The 20,131-nt window shown below is 48.8% G+C and overlaps 8 protein-coding genes across 8 annotated transcripts; 6 read left to right on the top strand and 2 right to left on the bottom strand.

Annotated features, from left to right (window-relative positions):
• Positions 1-9: 9 nt before the first annotated feature.
• BZA70DRAFT_11023 (Melibiase-domain-containing protein) lies at positions 10-2,560 on the bottom strand. Its single transcript, XM_064909405.1, has 3 exons — positions 2,364-2,560; positions 1,695-2,298; positions 10-1,621 (listed from the first exon to the last, which is right to left on the bottom strand). Exons 1-3 carry the CDS (start codon positions 2,413-2,415, stop codon positions 70-72), a joined length of 2,208 nt encoding a protein of 735 aa, XP_064770388.1. The 5' UTR covers positions 2,416-2,560; the 3' UTR covers positions 10-69.
• Positions 2,561-3,063: 503 nt separating this feature from the next.
• Positions 3,064-3,687, bottom strand: BZA70DRAFT_271074 (uncharacterized protein). Its single transcript, XM_064911418.1, has one exon. The coding sequence runs from the start codon at positions 3,610-3,612 to the stop codon at positions 3,397-3,399; it is 216 nt and encodes a 71-aa protein (XP_064770387.1). The 5' UTR covers positions 3,613-3,687; the 3' UTR covers positions 3,064-3,396.
• Positions 3,688-4,643: 956 nt separating this feature from the next.
• On the top strand, positions 4,644-5,096 carry BZA70DRAFT_264732 (uncharacterized protein; the record flags this gene model as incomplete). The annotated part of the gene is made up of 1 exon (XM_064910922.1): positions 4,644-5,096. The coding sequence occupies one exon, from the start codon at positions 4,644-4,646 to the stop codon at positions 5,094-5,096; it is 453 nt and encodes a 150-aa protein (XP_064770386.1).
• Positions 5,097-6,323: 1,227 nt separating this feature from the next.
• On the top strand, positions 6,324-7,734 carry BZA70DRAFT_271063 (uncharacterized protein). Its single transcript, XM_064911417.1, has one exon. It carries the CDS (start codon positions 6,594-6,596, stop codon positions 7,515-7,517), a length of 924 nt encoding a protein of 307 aa, XP_064770385.1. The 5' UTR covers positions 6,324-6,593; the 3' UTR covers positions 7,518-7,734.
• A 4,755-nt stretch (positions 7,735-12,489) lies between these two features.
• BZA70DRAFT_271053 (uncharacterized protein) lies at positions 12,490-13,135 on the top strand. The gene is made up of 2 exons (XM_064911416.1): positions 12,490-12,619; positions 12,703-13,135. The coding sequence occupies exon 2, from the start codon at positions 12,736-12,738 to the stop codon at positions 12,919-12,921; it is 186 nt and encodes a 61-aa protein (XP_064770384.1). The 5' UTR covers positions 12,490-12,619; positions 12,703-12,735; the 3' UTR covers positions 12,922-13,135.
• Positions 13,136-13,184: 49 nt separating this feature from the next.
• Positions 13,185-13,586, top strand: BZA70DRAFT_271052 (uncharacterized protein). The gene has a single exon (XM_064911415.1). The coding sequence runs from the start codon at positions 13,388-13,390 to the stop codon at positions 13,568-13,570; it is 183 nt and encodes a 60-aa protein (XP_064770383.1). The 5' UTR covers positions 13,185-13,387; the 3' UTR covers positions 13,571-13,586.
• Positions 13,587-14,010: 424 nt separating this feature from the next.
• BZA70DRAFT_271050 (Decaprenyl diphosphate synthase-like protein) lies at positions 14,011-15,626 on the top strand. The gene is made up of 3 exons (XM_064911414.1): positions 14,011-14,963; positions 15,036-15,132; positions 15,207-15,626. Exons 1-3 carry the CDS (start codon positions 14,045-14,047, stop codon positions 15,295-15,297), a joined length of 1,107 nt encoding a protein of 368 aa, XP_064770382.1. The 5' UTR covers positions 14,011-14,044; the 3' UTR covers positions 15,298-15,626.
• Positions 15,627-18,177: 2,551 nt separating this feature from the next.
• On the top strand, positions 18,178-20,051 carry BZA70DRAFT_271048 (general substrate transporter). Its single transcript, XM_064911413.1, has one exon. The coding sequence runs from the start codon at positions 18,436-18,438 to the stop codon at positions 20,002-20,004; it is 1,569 nt and encodes a 522-aa protein (XP_064770381.1). The 5' UTR covers positions 18,178-18,435; the 3' UTR covers positions 20,005-20,051.
• The last annotated feature ends 80 nt before the right edge of the window (positions 20,052-20,131 follow it).

Raw genomic sequence — 20,131 nt, 5'->3', positions numbered from 1 at the left:
AATGAATGCTATTTATGAGTGTATTGAAGATGAATCGCTCACGTAAATTATAATCACAGTTAAGAATATTCACAATCGCTCGATGAAAACCACTCGACTGTCGCAGTCCCCGTTCAGTCTATACTGCACACCACCGTTCATTAATGTCAAACCAGAATAGACCTTTTCACCATCAACCATATACAGCGATGAAGGCTGTAGTCCCTGCAGTCGGATTCTAGGGAAGTTATGAGCCGACGTGGCGCGAATCTGGAACACAAACAAGACAAGCTGGGAGGAATCATCCGATATGAACAAAACAGACGGATAGTTCGATTCACCCGGAAGATTGAGGCGATACATGTCGCCTCTGATGACAATCGGATTGATTTTTTCAGCCAGTGCAATCAATCCAGGAACTTCAGCTTTGTCATCTTCTGGCATATGAACAGGATCCAACTCAAGCCCGAACGAACCACCCATCATTGCAACGTGAGCTCGAAATTTGATCGGCGTCGTGCGCAGAGTTACTTCATTAGGCACCACAGAGATATGTGCGCCCATAGTAGAAGCCGGATAAACTACCGAGGTACCCAACTGAATTGAGATTCGGTCTAATGCGTCATTGCAGTCAGAAGTCCAGATTTGCGGAAAGTAGTGGAGCATGCCAGGATCAAATCGACCACCACCTGACCCACAGCCCTCAAAAAGCACATCAGGGAAGCGCGTGGTAAGTTCATGAAGAACTCGGTATAACCCAAGAATGTATGAGTGATGGTCTGGAGTTGGACTCTCATGAATGCCTCGATTAAGATCCCATTTAACGTAAAAAATAGACGCCGAACGTAAAAGCTTCGATATAGCATTAATGATATAATCTTGAACATCTGTAAGCGCCAGATTGAGGATCAGCTGATTCCGACACTCGGTACGAGGATAATCGTCGGCAGACAAGGCCCAATCAGGATGCTCATGGTAGAGCACTGATTTAGGACTAACCATCTCAGGCTCTACCCAGATTCCAAACTTCAGTTTAGAAGACTCTTGACCTGGCAAAGCGTTGCTCTGGATATCAGTCACTTTATCAACAAGAGCCTTCAATCCATCGGGAAATCGGTCCGGATTAGGCTCCCAATCTCCCAGACCAGCCATGTCGTTAACACGAGGATACTTGACCCCGAACCAGCCATCATCCATCACAAAGAGCTTTGCACCGAGCTTAGCAGTTTCTTGAGCAAGCTCAAGGATTCTGTTCTGGTCAAAATTGAAATAAATGCTCTCCCAGCCGTTAAGAAGAACTGGGCGTGGTTCGTCGACAAACTTGCTGGTAATGAGATTATGTCGGTATAGGCGGTGAAACTTTCGCGACATATCTCCGACTCCACAGTCTGAAAACACGGCGACGCACTCAGGAGTAGTAAAGGATTCACCTTTGCCCAATTTCCAAGACAAGTGACTCGGATTCACTCCAAGCTGAACCCGAGAAAGACCCTGAGGAGCTCTCTCGACCTCAGCCTTAAACGATCCTGAATATACCAAAGAGAATCCCCAGGCAGTCCCCTGAAACTCAGTCGTACTTTGTGAAACGATGCCCAGAAACGGATTGTGATGATGCGATGAAAATCCGGTCGAGTTTCCAAATCTGTCAAATGAGAAACATGATTGTCAGTTTCAGTCTGTATGATAGCTAAACTGTGATCTTGACAAATACATACCCTTGCGTGCCATATTCCACTTTGCGGCGATCCCTAGTGCATTCTCGAAACCATTCACCTCGCAGCTGTATCATATCATAATCATCGAAGGGAAAATCGACGCTCAAGCTAGCCAATTTGTCGATGACAACTGTCTCGTCGCTCTCATTAGATAGCTTGACACTTCTAACAATCGCGTCATTCTCCGGGAAGATTGTATAGCATAAATCCGCCCTGATGCAGCTCCTGCTGTCAAACATATGAATCACTAGTGTTTCGGCATCACCGTTATTGGAGAACGTTGACGGCAAACCCTGCAGTGCCGGCTTCCCATCGACTATGGTGTAAGACTTGTACTCAAACTTGCTAAGAGAGTGGGAGTCGGTGTGTCTGATGCGCATAGCTGGCACCCTGAAATCACCACGCCCATTATCAGGGAATTCACGTCGAAGGTGTTCCTCAAGTGCCCAGCCAGTATGATTGGGGTCGCTCAGTGATAAGGGATCCTCGGTCACGCGGCCACCGAAATGGTCCAAGAGCAGATCTCCGGTGCTGCTGTCCACATGGAAGCGATAAGAAACGTTTGAACCATTGAGGGAGAAGGAATTGCCACGGACAACAATTGCTGAAACAATATATGTTAGTACCCAGTATGATTCTTAGAAATTGAAAGACAGGACAGATTCTTACGATCAAAGCGCTGTCCGACGGATAAAGCTTGCTTTTTCTCCGTTACTGTCATGGTGCAAGGATATGGTATGGTCTTCGATTGCTAGGCCCTTCAGAAATATCAATGAAGTCTTCAAACTGCCTAATCTTCATCTTTATATCCATTGACGCTAAGACGCGGTAAAACACATTCCGTCTGCCATCTCACTTCTTTTTAGGAAGATGTCCGGTAAATACCCCATGCGGTTAGCAGCAGTCAGACGCTCAAGCGTGGCAGTGCGCAGCTTTGGCCTTTGTGTCCTCAGCTCCTCTCAGCCGCACGTATTGAGGCATATCGGGATTGATGATGATGATCCCCATAAAGTTAACTAGTGTTAATTAGCATTGAACAGGGAGAAGATCGCGGTGCCACCCAAAGGAGTAATAGTGCCAGGCACTGCCCCGCATCTACCCCGCGTGAACCGCAGCTGACTCGATACGCCGGAAATAACTGCGTACGCGCAAGCGCGGCACTCTTGTTTTCGATTGTCATCGACAACGATAGTACCTGGATGGATGATAGGGAAGTACTGAGGAAGTGCTAGTGCGTCATGGGATCTACGAGTGTTTTCTAGAGGAGAGGAACGATTTGTGAAAAAAAAAAAAAAGGTAGGCACTAGCAATCAAATGCGGTTCAGAGATGATCCCTAGTGACAACCCGTTGATGATAATATTGATGAAAAGCAAAAACGAAACTGAAAAGACTTGGAAAAGGGTCCGACGAGGACTTGAGAAGCGTGATATACGCGCGGGGGAATCAAGCGACAGAGCCCAGTAAGTGATTCGCCTCCAGCTCTGCGCGATTAGGTGATTGTTTCTTTTTTTTGGTATTTGGCGGGATCAAAGATAACCCTATTTCACAGAAAGAAAGAGAGGGTATTCCGAGCCAGTACATTGCAGAAGCCATTTGTTTTAACGTCCATAGGCGACCGTACAGCAGGGAAGGTGGTGGTGCAGACAGACAGGTGGGTTACTTCTTGAGGCATATACCAACATGTGGTGCGATGAGATGACTTCAGCAAGGGCTCCTGTACAATGGGTATAGGACAGAAACGAGGAGGAGTAGACCACTTCTCTCATCGGATGTTGGGGTATAAGCCTGAACAGTAGTCGAAGTATAGGACTCTTCTGGTTCGTTCCAGGGTGGATAGATATGCTGCAGAAAGGGTGGACTAGAAAGTGCAACAAGGGTCAGTCGGAGAGTTAGAAAAACTAACAAGGGTATATACATACTTCGGCCGCTATTATAGCGAAGCCTTGACCAGCGGTTGAAAATCTTTATAAACAAAGCACGATCATAGGCAGTTAAAAACAGAAATCCGTAGGATGATCCGGTGCCTAGCTGGTCCTTATGTTGCCTTTTGTCGATACGAGAGGCGAAGTTGTCGTAGACAAAGTCGAGCCCGTGAAATATCAGGGCGTCGTTGAGGCGGATGCGAGAGAGATCCACGTTAAAGACCGGGGATTGTCTCTCTTCGGGGATCAAGTCGTCGTCGTCGTGGGCGGCGAAGCAAGTGCTGGGCTGAAGGCGTCCGTAGCCTCTCTCGATCGTCGGATAGCCCGCAAAAGCAGATTCGAGCCGCGATTGCGCGTATGTAGGGAGATGTCGGCAGCGACGGTGCATGTAGAACGCAGCAGCAGTATGCGATGCACCGGAGGGGCGTGTTCCACTCTGGCCGAAAACCATTGTTGGAAAAGCACGGGATGGGTGGGTGTTGCTGAAGTTCTGGAAGTAGTGAGAGGTGAGGAAGAAGAGGAGAAGAGAGAGAGCGGCGGGAGAGCGGACTTTATATTTTCCATTGCCGCCTTGTTCAAACAAAGGCGGGCGGCCTTGTTGCTCGTAAAGAGGCGTTCCGAGGTCAACAAGGCTTTTGTCACCTGTTAAATCATAGTCACGTGATTGATTACCGCTACGACACAGTGTTGTAGTAGTGTAGTAGTGTAGTAGTAGTAGTAGTAGCGCTCGTTCTGTTCTCCCTCGTTGGGTATCAGCTCTCCTGAACGTTTGGAGCCGCAACTGGAAAAGCAGAGATGGTCATCGAAAGCTCGCTTGCATTATTTCAGGGGTTCGTGTAGATATCTCTTTGTTCAATCTCCAACCGTCTTTACAAAACTCAGCTCAGATACAAGGCCGCCCTTGTTCGAAAAAGGCACAGATGGTCAACACATAAGGCTTCGCTCATTCCATTCATCCCCATTCCTCTTCACAGCTCACTACTTCCCCACCTCAGCAGCCACCTTCCCCGTTTCCCTACCCAAACAATGGCTGGCGGCAAGAAGAAAACACGATCTCTTGAGCATCACAACGTGCTGCTGCGAGCTTCAAGCACGATAGCCGACCGAATCCAACGCACACCTCCTCACTCGCTCTCTTTATCACAAAGTAACTCGATGGCCGAGGGAGGAGACAACGGACGTCATCCGCCCCGCGATCGCGACGAACACTACGACAGCGGAGCACAACGGAAAGATCACATCAAAGCTGGGCAACGGATGGATCGCAGGATCGAGTCCGGGTTTTTATTCAGACTGCCTATGGTCGTGCTTTCTGGAAAAGATTTTCAGTCGCTGGTTGTCAAGGCTTCGCTGTATAGCAGCCAACGTCAAGAGAGAAGTAGTCCACCTCGACTGTATATCTGTCATATGCCATTGTACAAGATACCCTTGCTAACGTCATCTCATCGAACTAGATGCTGGTATCTGTTCAAGAAGTAACGCTACTGTCTGTCTGCACCCTTCTCCCTGCTGTACGGGCGTCACTGAATGTTTAATCCTTGGCCTCTGCAAAGTACCAACTCGGAATACCCTCCATCCTTCTCTGTGGATCAGCCTTATCTTTTATCCCGCCGAAAACCGAAAAAAGAGATACCGACTCTCGCAGATCTGGAGACGAGTCATAATTTCTCAGGCTCTGCCGCTTGTTTCTCGCGTGTGTAATAGCTCCTGTCGTTCTCAATCGATTGATCGCTTCTTCCAGTCTCTAGATTCTTGGTTTTGCTATTCGTTTTGTCTCTTTATTCGAATTTTAAATATATCGGGAGTCAGTGGAGATCATCTCTTCATGCCATTTGATTGCTGGTGGCTTCCTTCACCTTATCTATATCTCCTGTAGCCGTCTTTGTAGATCGCTGTATAATACCGCAGCATTTAATCGACGCCAGCCTTTGCTCTTATAAAAATCCATCAATACTCAATGACATTCTGAGAAGAGCTGCATGTCACAAGGTTTGTCAGTGATTCCTTGTGTAGTTCTCTGCTCTGGAGCGCCATAAAATAATTCACACTAGTGGTGTCCTCAGCGCTCAGCTCAAGATGCGACATTAGCAAGTTAATGGTTTCTAATATCAAGATTCATTTTAAGTTATTATTTATTCATAAGTACCGGTCTAAGTCTCCAGAAGTGCGCAAAGCAGTGCTTAAAGTCGCCAAAAGTTGAAGAAGTGGTGGGACTGGGATTGCTACAAGGCAAACCCTAATTATCTGAGACCATGCTCTCACTTCCCAGCAACTCTCTCTTGTTCAAGAACAGCTTGAACAGCGCGAGGTACCGTCGCAGCAATAATATATCGTGCATGATTTAATTCAAACAACGAATCTGCCTGTATGGATATATTGTTGCCGGCTTTACGAATACAAGAGACTGGAAAGGAGAGGCCGGCGGCAAGGAGAATGACTATTTTGCTAGTTTCCGGTCAACAAGGCTTCGGCTTGCACAGCAATCACGGCCTTCCTTCCGTACCTGACGAAGCCACTCTTTGCTCTTTATTTTTAGCTACCATGTGCGGCCTCCTGCCTTGTTTGCTCGCTATGCCTGGTTATAAAATGTACGTCCCGCGCCCTTCTTTCCTTTCCTACTCTCTCCCCGCTTCATAATATCTTTCCCTTTCATCAGCATCTCGTCCCCAACCTTCGGCTCTCGCAATGACCATGGCTCCTTTTGATCTTCATAGTGAACAAGCTGTTTTTGGTCTTCTTTTCTCTTCCATTTTTCTCGATCCTGTGCCGCCCACGGAAAGTCCACCAGCGTACGAACCTGTTCAAGGACGCGAAGTCATAGACCACTCGAACCCCTTGATCCGTTCGTTCGTTCGGCGGATTCCGCTCCCTCCCGGCTCACACAGCACGTTGGAGTCTTTTGAACTCCACCTCCCACTGGTCTTGAACGATTTTTTGAACCGTCAAAGATCTCTCACCCGACAGGCCTTGGAACGCATGGTCAACACGCCCTATCCCGAGCGGCTTTTGAGTAAAGAGGGCTGGCGCTTAACTCATGAAAACATGTCCACGGTCACCTTCTCGTCTCTGTCAACAAATACCAACGGTTCTTGCCCTTCGTTCGAATCCGTCCCCTTCACTGCAGTGGCAGATGGTCGACTCAGCCTTCGCCAATTGGGCTCTGCTTTGACGACCTTGATGCGCGACTACGAGCGTGTCAATCATCTCAGTCGCTGGTACTCCATCTATCTCACGATCGACCTCGACCACAGACAGATCAGACAAGAATGGGTCGACGCCGCTCTCCTACACCATCAATTATCTCTGCTTGGAAACACGCTCATGCGCGAAGATTGCGAGCGTTTCTTGGGCAGCCTTGCTAGAGTCGATCAAGTCGGCAACGGCTACAAGCTCAGTGTTATCGTCACCCCTTCATTGAACAAGTCATACTTTGAGGATGAGCTCGTCTGCCCTGAATATGCTGAGAGCGTTCCGGAACATGGATACCGAAGAACCCATGCCCACGGCGGCTTCACTGTGTTTTCGGATGCATTGGAGCGCTCCTTATCCCCCAACGATCATTACAATATGTTCCGGGTGTGCAGAGTGATAGTCTGGTTCAAAATTTTAACGCCAAGTCAGCGCAAAATGTTCCAGATGCTGTACGATGAGATGAGAGCTGTTTTCTACATTGTGCACCCAGAGCACGCGCCTCGGTCTTATGACCCGGAACATCAACAGACCCCAGTTGAAAATAACGAACAATTAGGCGCTGGTGGATCTCCTTTGTCTGTGAGCAGTCAGGTTAATCCAGCCAAGCGCGTCGCCGACACGGATGCAGATGCAGACCTGCGCCCAGTGAAACGACGACGATGCTTGTCTGGTAGCGAAGGAGACCACAGACGCTGCCCCTTTAGTTAATTCGATTCTGCGGAAGTTACAAGTAGTGATTGATCACGGGGATGGGTTTGGAGGATAACATCACATGGACGATCGCAACGAGTGTCGTCTCTAGCTCTTGTCGACCCGTCTGATCCTTTTGATTTCCGCGCGCTCACTCGTTTATCTGTTTTTTCTGTCTGTGTGTCTGTCTTTCTGTCGCCCTGTCTCAAGCATCTGCTGTCGGCATTGTATTATGGGGCGTTCTTGATTTTTGTATAATCATTGTTTTGTATCAAATATATTATCATCATTATTATTATTATACCTTATAGTAAACACTGCTCCAACAATCCCATGAGAACCGGGACTCACTACGTTCTCGAGATCTAGTAGGAAGAGCAGTTGATAGAGGAGTTATTGTTCATCGAAAGTAGCAGCAGACACATGGCGCGTCAAAGGAGTAGAAGCAAGCGACCAGCAGATTGTTGTGGACGCTCTGATCTCGGCTTTGACAAGTGCTAATCAGCGCTCTCGGAGAGTTTGGCGCAGCTTGACGCGTCTACCAGGGGTGTTGCTGAGAAGTGCGCAGCTAAATGCCGATAGGGTGAACGGTCGAAGGAGGGGTGAAGAAGCGTCAGTAAGGCGGGTTTGGAAGCGTAGGCATAAAGGCGAGTGTAGGGAGAGGTAGCGTCGGGTAGGTGTTGGATGAGTGTAGGCAGGCGAGCATTGTAAGCGTCGGGTAAGCGCAAGGGCGGAGGACAAGAAATAAATTCGAAAGCTCGACGACCAAAGAATAGCAGAAGAAAGTAGTTTAACGCTCCTTAAGGGCGTGGGCAACGTGGGCAAGTGACCTTCAACTTGGCGCGCTCTGTGGGACTCAGCCGGGAGTTTGCGATTTCGTTTGATCCTGGAATAGAAGGCGTAGACGTATGGGAACCGACGCATGGGAGGAGAAAAGACCGAAGCGTAAACGCGAGGGTATGAAGAGACAGTATCAGCGTCAACATCGACGAAGCGTAAGGGTGAAGGACGAAAGAAAGAAACGGAAACTTCGATCAGCTCGACGCACTTACGAACACTGGCTCGGGAGGGAGGTTGGCACTCAGCAGGTGGGAACGACAAGAAGCGAGAAGTTAAGTTGCGATTTGACCAGACAAGAGCTAGGAAGCGTGAGCTGGACGGACCTGGAAGCATGGGAATAGGATCAAGAGTGAGGAGAGGAAGCGTAAGTGCGCAGGGTAAGCGTAAGGGTACAAACCAGACGACTATGGCAAAGGCGCGACTAACAGCACGCAACAGAGCAGAGCAGAGCCAGCGTTGGGTAAGCTGAAGTACAGAAGACAAGAAACGAAAACAAAAGCGCGACAAACAAGTGTAGCTTTAGGGTAACGTGCTCAATGGGCATTGCCAACAAGTGTGCAGTAAGCGCAGTAAGGAGCTAAAGAGATCACTCGCGAGCTTTGGGAGGGTGGTGCAGGTGGGTAGCGTCAGTGTCAACGTCGAGGAAACGTAAACGAGGAAGAGAAACACGGAAACAGAAGAGCGACACACATCAAACAACAGCCGAAGAAGAAGACAAAGGGGACAGAAACACAAGAAAACAAAGCAGCGCGGTTAGGTGTTGAGGCGGCTCGGTTGACAAGCGTGCTCTACGCGTTCGACGAGTTCGGAATACTCTTGGGTTTGAAAGAGTGTGCGCGCTTGAGCTGGAGAGGTTGTCAGAAAGCGCGTCACACGAGGACACAGACTGTTGAAAAAGACGAGCGTTTGAGTGGACTGGTATGGGAATCTGCAAGGAACGTTGTAGTGAAAAGGGAAGGAAGCGTAAGGGTTGAGACAAGGAAAAGTAGTGTGAGCGTCTGGTCATTGGACAAAGTGTGAAGTGCGTTGAAAGAAATGTAGCCAAATGCAGTGACGAGAGCTAAGAGCACATCAAGCGAGCAGGAACGATGAAGAAAATGAGTGGTATTACAAGAGCGTAGGCGTTCAGCAGATATGAATGAATGAGTAGTTGGAGCATACAAGCGTTGAACAATTCAGGAGAGGAGTGAGTAGATAGCACAGGTGTAGGCTGTGGAGGTTTCAAGGGAAGGCGGGTTTCTAGAAAGGCAAATCGAATAGCAAGGCTAGCGCGCTCACGCTACTGGGGCGTATATTATTATAAATAAATTCATTAACTATTCAGGATTTGACAAGGGAGTGAAAAGGACTTGTATCTGGGGGACAGGGACAGTGAAATCAAAAACAGACTAATCTCCACGCAGCTGCAGTGCTGGAGGATGCATATGGGCGACTGTGGTGATGATGCTGATCAGCAGATTGAGGCGTTGAGGGGCAGTGTAGGCAAGAGTAATGAGAGATAGCGTTAGCGTTAGGTAAGGTCAAGAGCAGGAGACGAGCCCCATAAACAAAAGAAAGTAAAGGAGCAACAAAACAAAAAATACTCTCCGGTAAAGGTGGGGTCTGGCGTAAGAGCGATGAGCCAGGTTGAGGAAGCGTAAGAACGAGGGGCAAAAAAGGCGGGAGAATGCAGGTGAATGTAGTTGAGCGCGTTCAGATTGACTCAGCCGGGAGTTTGTAGACGGACACAGTCAGTGAGGTGAGCTTGCAACAACAACAGCAGCGTAGACGTAGGAAAACGGAAGCGTGAGAGGTAAGGAAGGGGGCGAGTGATGAGAGGCAGGGAGGGCGTCAGTGTCGAGGGAGCGTAAGGACGTCAAGGTCGAGGCGGGGGTGGAAGCGAAGGCGTAGCCGTGAAACGTAGGGGTGGAGGCGACTGTTGGGTAAGTGCAAGAGCTGGACAAGATAAAGGCGAATGACTGTGTTCAGTACTGTGAGGTTACACTCCCCACGGTGGGGCGGGGTTTGTGAGAGCGAGAGCGAGAGGAGCAAGCAAGGGACAAGGGAACGATAGCGTGAGAAGAGACAGGGTCTGCATCGAGGAAGTTGAGGAAGCGCAAATGCGGGTTGTGTCGGCGTTGTTGAACGACAACAACGAAAAACGTGAGCGAGGGACAAAGAGCGGTAGCGTGAGGAGGAGAGGCAAGGTCAAGGAAGAGTGGAGAGAGAGAGCAAGGCGTCGATTTGGGAAGCGCAAGGGCGGGTCGTGCCGGGGTTATTGAGAGGCACAATGGAGAAGCGTGCGAGCGAGGGACCAGGGAGTGAGAGAAGCAGTGTCGGCGCGTCGAGGATGAAGAAGCGTAGTGCAGAGGCGAGTATAAGGAGAGGTGCGAGCAGTGTGTGGCTACTCGAGAGGAGGACAAAGACAAATGCGAGGAGGGACTGTGTTCAATCCTGTGAGGTTGCACTCTGGACGGTGGAATAGAGGAGGGTGAGAGCGATACGAGCGAGCGAGGGACAATGGAGTGGTGGCGTGAGCAGACGGGTTCGGCGTCGAGGTTGAGGAAGCTTAAGGGCGGATCGTGACGGGGTGGTGGAAGGACAAGAACAAAGAGAGCGGTCAGAGAGAGTGAGACGAGGCAGTGTCGGCCTTGGGTGAGGTTGAGGAAGCGCAAGAGTGGGTCATGTCGGGGTTGTTCATAGGACTTTGAAGAAGCGTGCGAGCGAGGGACCAAGAAGTGAGAGAAGCAGTGCCGCATCAAAGATGAAGAAGCGTAGGAGTAGAGGCGAGGACAAGGAGAGGTGCGGGCAGGGCACGGTAAGCTCAATAGCGGAACTAAGACAAAGGCGGGGAGGGCCATCAGTCGTGTGAGGCTGCACTCTGAATGGTGGAGAGGGGAGGGTGAAAGCAATAGCAAAAGCGAAAGCAAGGGCCAAGGAAATGATAAGGTGTGGAGAGTGTGCGAGAGAGTCAAGGTCGATGACGGAAGTGTGAAGGCAGAAGACAAGAAAGTAGAAGGAAAGCGCGATGATGGAAGTAGCAAAGAAAGTGAGATGTAAAAAAAAAAGAAAAGCGAGCTGAGCACAGTCAGGACTCACGTGACAGAGGCTGGATCTAGAGAAACACTTAACAGTGGCGGATAGGTAAAGATTTGTGGAGCACTAGGTAAAAGCAATAACAGACCAAATTTCACAAAATTCGGGGACTACTTTAGTTCTGAGAAGATCTAGATGGAGAATATACGAGAGGAGTATTAAATAGTGGGAGAGCGCAGGGAGCAGAGGAGAGGCGCTCACCAAGAGAGTGAAGCGAGGAGGAGTTGAGCGGTCCCAGGCGCCCATGAGCAGAGCGATTTTGTTCATTCAAAATATTGGTAAATATAGATGAGGAGCATGATGATGACATATTGATAAGGCAAGTCTACACAGTATCAGAGCATGCCGGAATGCCGGAAAATCCCGTATTCCCACTTGCTTTCTATGGGACTCGCGCTTAAGGTTTGCGCCGCTTGCCTTCGATTCCCACATGGCGCAAGTGGGAATCCGGGGATTTCCACTTTCCAGCCCTTTCTGCAGATTTTTAGACTGCCTAGCGGTATTATCGACCTCTTATTATTTGCAGATTATTTTAGTTTTTGAATTAGAGTCGATTTGCGATCATTTTGTGCCGCTTGAGCGTAGAGCGCTGTTTTGGATGGGCTGCCTCTACGAGCCCCCGGGTTTGGCTTTGGCCTTGTAAGCGCCTCTACGAGCCCCCGGGTTTGGCATGTAAGCGCCTCTACGAGCCCCCGGGTTTGGCATGTAAGCGGACACACAGTATCAGAGCATGTCGGAATGCCGGAAACTCCGGTATTCCCACTTGGTGTCTATGGGACTCGCGGTTAAGACATTGCGCCGCTTGCCTTCGATTCCCACATGGCGCAAGTGGGAATCCGGGATTTGCACTTTCCAGCCCTTTCTGCAGATTTTTGAATAGTATGGCGGGTTTATTGAGCTTGGATTATACGGCAAATGTTTTTATTTTTTGAATTAGAATTGATTTGCCATGATTTTGGCCGGGTTTGTTGTATGTCGCGCTTTTTGTATGGGGTGCCTCTACGAGCCCCCGGGTTTGGCATGTAAGCGGACTTTGGTTAGTCATCCATTCAAAAATTTATCACCTGACATTAAAAGTCGAGGGGTTTGTGTGTCTGAGATCTTAAGAGAATTAAATTGATTTTCGCAAATATTATTGTAAATTACATCAGGCCTTACGTAAACACACTTTACACCATAAGAGAATTAAATTCATTTTTTACCAAAAGTCTTGGAAATTGGTTTGTAAAACAACCAATAATGCTCTGTCGACTCTGTTTTTTTGTCTTCACACGTGCTCTACTCTTAAAGTCTTGGAAATTGGTTTGTAAAACAACCAATAATGCTCTGTCGACTCTGTTTTTTTGTCTTCACACGTGCTCTACTCTTAAACTTGATCGGCCTCTTTTTCAATTTTTTTCGGCTTTGTGTAAGCCTTCGTTTTAACATATTTGTCAGCTTTGTTTTTCTCAACTTTTGTATGAGTTTTCTTTCTACTCTTTCCCTACCTGTTTATACAAGGCTTTAATGGTTACCTTCTATGCGTAAATACTACATCTAACTGGTGGTTCTAAAGCGTACTCTCCGGGTTTGAGTGTACACCTGTACTTTGTACTCTAATATATAATTGAGGATTTGACACTGTACTTTGTACCATACAAGTTCTTCTGCTTTGTACTTTGGAATTATGTTTTAACTCTTTAAACTTGTACTTTTAACTCTTTAAACTTGTACTTTTAACTTGTTCTTTGTACTTTTAACTTGTTCTTTGTACTTTTAACCTGTGCTTTTAACTTGTGTCTCTATCTTGTACTCCAAACTTGTACTTTTAACTTGTTTTTTGTGCTTTTAACTTGTGCTTGTACTTTTAAATTGTTTTTAGTGCGCTTTCAACTTGTGCTTATAACTTGTGCTTGTACTTTGTACTCTTAACTTATGCTTTTATCTTGCGCTTTTAACTTGTGCCTCAGGCCTGTACTTTTAATCTGTTTTTTATGCGTTTAACTTGTGCCTTTATCTTGTACTTCAAACTTGTACTCCAAACTTGTACTTTTAACCTGTTTTTTGTACTTTTAACTTGTGCTTTTAACTGGTGCCTGTACTTTGTGCTCTTAAATGGTGCTTTAATTATTCTGTGCTTCAAACTTGTACTTTTAACTTGTGTTTTGTGCTTTTAACTTGTGCTTTTAGCTTGTGCTCTGAACTTGTGCTCTTAGCTTGTGTTTTTGTTTTGTGTCTCAAACTTGTACTTTTAACTCGTTTCGTGTACTTTTAACTTGTTTTCTGTGCTTTTAACTTGTACTTTAGACTAGTGCTTTTAACTTGTACTTTAGACTAGTGCTTCTAACTAGTGCTTTTAACTTGTACTTGGGCTTGAAACTTGTACTTTTCACTTGTACACGTTTGTGTTTTTTTAAGCGCTTTTGGCGTTGGAAGCAAGCGCTTTGGGTAAGTGTAAGGGTTAAGCTGGTAGAAAGAGCAGGGTGTAGGGTTTGTGTAGGGTTTGTGTAGGGTTTGTGTAGGGTTTGTGTAGGGTTTGTGTAGGGTTTGTGTAGGGTTTGTGTAGGGTTTGTGTAGGGTTTGTGTAGGGTTTGTGTAGGGTTTGTGTATCTCTCTTCGCCAACAAACCGCAGAACCCACCGCGATCCACGATGCCGCCGCCTTCACCTTCGTTCCCGCTCTCGCCGCCGCTGTCGCCCGCGTTCTCGCCCTCTGCCTCGCCTCCGCCCTCGTCCTCCGCCTCCTCCTCACCGTCGTCATCATCGACGTCGCTCGCTATCAAGCCCAGGTCGCCGCAGATCCAACGCGAGATCACAATGCAAAAGCAGCAGCAGAAGACGCAGAAGCAGCAGCAGAAGCGTGCTCGGAAGATGTCGCTTGCCGGGCGGGTTAGTGACATGCTCGTCTCGCTGCTCGTGCCGCTGGGTGCTAGGCAGTCGCTCATGCACACGTCGCTCGTCCAGCTCGCGGTCTTCCACTTCTACCACACAATCCTCATCTTCCTGCACATTCTCGTCGCGGTCGCGACGCTGGCCGTGCGCCAGTATTACACGCTCAAAAACAACTTCATGGCATTCCTCTACCATCACCACCGCACGCCGCAGCTGATTGCCCAGGACGTGCAGGGCCTCGCAAAGACGCCTCGCACGGTCGCCGTCGTGCTGACCTACCGAGAGTCAGAGGAAGGCGGCGGGATCGACGGTCTGCTAGAGCAAGTCGCCGACGTTGCCTCCTGGTCTATCGGCGCGGGCGTCAAGCATCTCTCGGTCTACGAACGGACCGGCCAGCTGCTGGATCTCCACGAGACCGCGCTGGCGGTCATCGAGCGCACGCTTGTTACTTACTATGGCGACTCGCGGTTGCCCACCGTGCGTCTCTACACGCCGCGCACGAAGACGTACTTTCCGGCAGAGGAGCCCGATAAGGTCGACCTTGACATTTCGTTTGTCGCGAAGGACGACGGTCGCGGGTTCCTTGTCGAGCTTACGCGGGAGTACGCTGAGTCGGCGGCGAGAGGGGATATGGATCCAGAGGAGATCACCGTCGATCTTGTCGACAGGACTGTAGTTGGTACGTTGTCTTTTGTAATTGTGAATTGGGTCATTTAGAGATTGAGTGAGCTAATTGTGTTCTCTAATCTAGAGCGCGTGATTCCTGAACCGGATCTGGTGGTTATCTTTGGCCCGAAGCTTGTCTTGGACGGATTCCCGCCATGGCAAGTGCGTCTTTCAGAGATCTAGTGAGTTCCGTCCGCTTATGTTATCTATCAGTTAATGCTGTGTTACAATCAAATACTAACGTGCGTCTCAACAGCTATGCGAGATACAACAACTCGGTAACGTACAACGTCTTCCTTCGCGGCATCAGACGGTACGCGAACTGCAAGATCAATGTTGGAAGATAGACCTTTACGAGATCAAAATCACTAGAGGGATGGTTAGACGACATGTGCTGGGGGATATTTGACATGACGATTTTATATAGCTTGTTGCGGAGTTTTGCTGGTTCTATGTTAGTATATTTGCTGTTACTTTTATGCGAGAGAGAGAGAGAGAAGGAGAAAAGAGTTGCTTGGTTAGATGGGGGAGGGTTAGAAGGGAGTGAACGGGAGGAGAGGATATGTTCAGATTGCATTGTATCAATTTAGCTATTTACATTGAACTTGTAGGTTGTGTATGTCGTGGACGTAGCTGTGTGTAAAAAGAGGAATTGCGATAGAATAGAGAAAATGATGATTGATATTCAATTGCGTGAAGTTCAAGCTTTAATGGGATTGTTGGGATATTTTGCTGTTGGTTCTAATATGGTTACCTTAAACAGCTTAGGCGGTCCGCTTACAAAGTTGTGGAGAAGTATTAAGGGCGCAAAATAGGCTACCGTCGCTACTCCACACCACCTCTAAATACTCAAAAGTCATACTGTTCTATCGTTCGCAGCCATCTTCTACCGTTTACAATTTTGAGATTAACTTGCTACACTATGGTTCATAGACACAAAAATCTGATAGATGGCTCGTGATATCGCGTACTGCAAAGACTGTGAAAGGATGATGAAGACATGAGCCAGCAGATAACCAAGGCACGAGCGTTACTGCTCTTATGTCCTGTCAGTGTGGCTAGATTTGATATCAATGATATTTTAATGAAGACACGCACATTTAGTTGAGGATGATGATAGTCAGAATTGTCAGACCTGTCTTCGCTGTGATGTCGAAGAGGTGAAATGCCAAGCACCTTGCTGCCAATGTGTTATTATGCCTACGATAAACCCGACTGGAATCTTGCACCATCGGCAAAAATACCGATTTTATCTACAATCATACGCTGAATATCAATGTGAGCGCGGTTTATGATAATCGGTCGCTGCGGACTCTGAACCCTGCTAAAACGACGACGTCGACTTCTATTCAAAGGCTTACTTGGCCACGCAAATTATCGAATAACTGCGGCAGACTGTGTGTTGCAATAATCTTGGGACAGATATCTTGATTTTTCTTTTACTCTGTCGACGAGATGGCGCAAATCTTTGAGGATGAGGCAGGTTTATAACCTGATCATATCCCCGCGAATCAGGCTAAACGAGGTAACGTTGACAGTTCCGGCGGAACAAAAAACTAGTCTGAAGAACTATCATGCCTGCAAAATCTGAACGTGGTCTCAAACCGGTAGCGGGGCAATAGTCAATACTCCTCAATTTCGGCTACCGTGGTCGAATCATTCGGCAGAAGGGCATGCTATTACGGCCGGCGGAACATAAAACTAGTCTGGAAAACCATCATGCCTGCAAAATCTGAACATGGTCTCAAACCGGTAGCGGGGCTATAGTCAATCCTCCTCAATTTCGGCTACCGGGTTGAATCATTCGGCAGAGGGGCATGTTATTACGGCTGAAGGCATAGCTGTATCTGCGCCTAAAAGGCATTCAAACGGCCGGCCTGAATTTGCTTCCGGTGTATATACTGGATTCGCATATTCATACCATCAAAGGCTGCCAGATCCGGACATCGGATGTCGGAACCGCGGATACCGAGGTCCGGCGTGGAGAATAAGAAAGCGTTGAGGGTGGGCTTGGCGCGTATGAGCTAGTTGATGTTGACGTCGGAGCACGCGCGATGAGTCGGAAGCGCACGCCGTGACAGCGGATTACCCCGCTATCTTGAAGCAGCTACTGCTCCGATATTGAAGTCTGCTGTTTACTGTTTTGGCAATGCCTCTATCAGTGTCCACGGCAAGTAGCACAAGTACTAACTTTGGAGCTACTAGTTGGGAGCTCTTTACTGACGGGTTATTTGCACTCACTGGTATGATGGCGGGCGTTTATGCTCAGCTGGACTTGTGGAATAAGCCTGCTTTCCCTGGATCAATAAGTCATCATCCCTGCGTCCCTACAAACTGTCCGCGGTGCAATAACTTTCTCTTTCTTTAGAGCCCGCATCAAAGAGGATACAGCAGAAAGGGTATACTGCAGTTATCCAACGCATGGCAAAGATGAGTGGGCAGCGTGCAAAATCCAGTAACAAGTCCTGCTGCCGTCCACCAGAGTTAGTACTCGGCTGCACCAGCTTGTTTAATGTTTTATGTTTTCAGGCTATTTTGTTTTTAGGCATCAGACTGCCCAGGATACAAACGTCAGGCTATTTGATGTGAAATATTGCCGGTGCGGTCGATAAGTCACGCGGGAGTTAAGTCGGAGGAGTATCGGTCATGAGGGAGTGTGCTGGAAGTATGAGCTAAAAATGCAGCCTCCGCGTTTGAGAGTAGCCATTCCTGGAGATTACTATCAAGCAATATCCATTCTGTCAGTATACAGATACCCTTCACCATATCATTATAGAAGATCATTATGATCAACCGCGAAAAGAGCAGGGGATTCGGGGGTACTCTCACATACCAGCAACACTAGCGCTGACCCGATGACGAGCTTTGTCCCCGCAAAACCGGGGCCCCGGCCTTTCCTTGTTTTGCCCCACAAACGAACTGTGACGCTTTGTTCCTGGGTTGTGTTTCTAGCTTGTGGAGTGCGCTCCGAGTGCGCCCCGGTGCTGTATTGCTTCACCATAGCTTTTGTACTAGCAAACACTTTCTATACTAGTATTTTCTCTTTTAAAGATACTCTGAACAACAAATTAAACCACATATTTGACGCTACAATAGAGAACAGCAGAACAGCAGACATCAGGTGGCCAGACTGCCGTCCGGGGATACTTCCCTCTACGGCCTAGGGCTGCGCGTAATTTTATGTTTAATAGAAACCTGCACACCACCATCCCTCCCCACCGCCGCAGAGACGATCAAACCCGCTCCACGCGCACCCCGCCGATCCAGACCGCCGCCACGAAGCCGCTATGGCCGCAAGGTGGGGTAGCGCTGCCTGTCGGGCGCTGCTGTGTCGGATAAACAAAACGCATTGTGCCCCGCGCGCGTCGGCTGATCTGGATGCTGCACAGCGCGGAGGTGCTTCCCAAACTATATATATCTGCGGGCTCATCACCGCGGTGTTGAACGGCCCCTTGTACTGATTTTGCTACTGTGCTGGGCTGATAATGACTGATTTTGCTGATTTGAAGAACGAGGCGGCGGGAATCGAGCACCGGGACGTGACGCTCGAGGATGTGCTTCCTAAGGATGCTCCCCCATGGTATCGCGATAGTCGATTACTGCTTCTGAATTTCCTTCTCCTTGTCCCCATGTTCTCGTCCACTGGAATTGGATACGACGGCTCCATGATCAACGGCCTGCAGGCGCAGTCGCAGTGGCAAGACTTCTTCAACCACCCGACCGGCTACACCCTCGGCCACATCTCCTGCGGTCCCACGTACGGCATGTTTGTCGGCGTCGTTCCCGCAGGCTACATTGCCGACAAATGGGGCCGCAAGGCCGGCATCACTACGGGCGCGACGACGATGATTATCGCCTCTGCGATCCAGGCCGCGGCGCAAAACTACGGCATGTTTCTCGCGGCGCGGATTATTATCGGCGCGGGGGCAGTTATCGCGATCGTGCCTTCGCCGTCGCTGTTGTCTGAGCTCTCGTTTCCCACGCACAGAGCGGTCATGACGACTGCGTACAACGTTCTATGGTACGGCGGTGCGATTTTAGCAGCGTGGATCACCTACGGCACGTACTGGATGGGCGAGAGCAACACCTGGTCGTGGCGCATTCCTTCGCTCCTGCAAGCTTTCTTCCCGCTCTGTCAGCTCGCGATGGTCTACTGGCTTCCAGAGTCTCCCCGGTTCCTGATTTTCAACGACCGGATCGACGAAGCTCGCGCGATCCTGACGTACTACCACGCAAACGGGAACGAGAACAGCGCGCTGGTCGACTTTGAGCTGAGTGAGATCATCGCGGCGCTCGAGATGGAGAAGCAGCACAAGGACGTGAGCTTCAAGGTGCTGTTTGCAAAGGAGAATCGGCGACGGGCGTTTATTGCGATGATGGTGCCGTTCATGCAGCAGATGTCTGGAAACGGACTGGTGTCGTACTACCTGTCTTTGATTCTCAACTCGATCGGCATCACTACCTCGTCGGAGCAGCTTGTTATTAACGGCGGCCTTTGCATTTACAACTTGGGATGTGCTACGATCTTGATTGGTCTTGTACCTCGTTTTGGGCGACGGTTTATGTTTCTGAGCTGTCTAGGGTCTATGCTCGTCATCTTTGTGATCTGGACGATTCTCTCGGCCATCAACCAGCAGCGCAATTTCGAGCAAAAGAGTCTAGGTCAAGGTGTGCTAGCGATGATCTTCCTGTACGATTTGGCGTACAATATCGGACTGATGGGCCTGCCTTATCTCTACCTGACCGAAGTATTGCCATACTACATCCGTTCGCACGGCATGTCTCTCGGCCAGTTCACGACAGCTTCGGTGGGCGTGTACCAAGCCTACGTGAATCCGATCGCGATGGACGCCATCAGCTGGAAGTACTACATCGTTTACTGCTGCATTATTGCCGGCGAGTTTGCAGTCGTCTTTTTCTTCTTTCCGGAAACGAAGGGTGCGACGCTGGAGGAGTCGACGGAGGTCTTTGATAAGGCGGTGCGGGGATCGGGGGCGCCGAGTCGTGATCCTATGGACGAGTTGGAGAAGGCTGGGGGAGTTGGGAAGGAGTAGTTGTGTTTGCGTTGTTTAGTAGTTTAGTAATATGATCTGTTTTAGCTGTACTCTAGTAATCCTACTTTCAAGAATGATCTTTCTTTCTATTCTGCCTATATGTCCCGTCCTGCCTATGTAATCGTCG

Source organism: Myxozyma melibiosi (genome assembly GCF_037950935.1).
Source record: "Myxozyma melibiosi strain Phaff 52-87 chromosome Unknown BZA70scaffold_1, whole genome shotgun sequence".
NCBI classification, from domain to species: domain Eukaryota; kingdom Fungi; phylum Ascomycota; class Lipomycetes; order Lipomycetales; family Lipomycetaceae; genus Myxozyma; species Myxozyma melibiosi.
The sequence above is the reverse complement of the archived record's forward strand: the minus strand, read 5'-3'. Positions and strand labels throughout refer to the sequence as shown.

What these genes read in the sequence shown, in the direction of transcription:
- BZA70DRAFT_271052 (XM_064911415.1), top strand. Translation starts at nt 13,388, where the DNA reads ATGCGTTTAACTTGTGCCTTTATCTTGTACTTCAAACTTGTACTCCAA.
- BZA70DRAFT_271050 (XM_064911414.1), top strand. Translation starts at nt 14,045, where the DNA reads ATGCCGCCGCCTTCACCTTCGTTCCCGCTCTCGCCGCCGCTGTCGCCC. An exon ending in TGTCGACAGGACTGTAGTTG is followed by an intron (nt 14,964 to 15,035) that starts GTACGTTGTCTT and finishes TCTCTAATCTAG; the next exon opens with AGCGCGTGATTCCTGAACCG. An exon ending in GTGCGTCTTTCAGAGATCTA is followed by an intron (nt 15,133 to 15,206) that starts GTGAGTTCCGTC and finishes GCGTCTCAACAG; the next exon opens with CTATGCGAGATACAACAACT.
- BZA70DRAFT_271053 (XM_064911416.1), top strand. Translation starts at nt 12,736, where the DNA reads ATGCTCTGTCGACTCTGTTTTTTTGTCTTCACACGTGCTCTACTCTTA.
- BZA70DRAFT_271048 (XM_064911413.1), top strand. Translation starts at nt 18,436, where the DNA reads ATGACTGATTTTGCTGATTTGAAGAACGAGGCGGCGGGAATCGAGCAC.
- BZA70DRAFT_271074 (XM_064911418.1), bottom strand. Translation starts at nt 3,612, where the DNA reads ATGTATATACCCTTGTTAGTTTTTCTAACTCTCCGACTGACCCTTGTT.
- BZA70DRAFT_11023 (XM_064909405.1), bottom strand. Translation starts at nt 2,415, where the DNA reads ATGACAGTAACGGAGAAAAAGCAAGCTTTATCCGTCGGACAGCGCTTT. An exon ending in CGTCGGACAGCGCTTTGATC is followed by an intron (nt 2,299 to 2,363) that starts GTAAGAATCTGT and finishes ATATTGTTTCAG; the next exon opens with CAATTGTTGTCCGTGGCAAT. An exon ending in GTGGAATATGGCACGCAAGG is followed by an intron (nt 1,622 to 1,694) that starts GTATGTATTTGT and finishes CTCATTTGACAG; the next exon opens with ATTTGGAAACTCGACCGGAT.
- BZA70DRAFT_271063 (XM_064911417.1), top strand. Translation starts at nt 6,594, where the DNA reads ATGGTCAACACGCCCTATCCCGAGCGGCTTTTGAGTAAAGAGGGCTGG.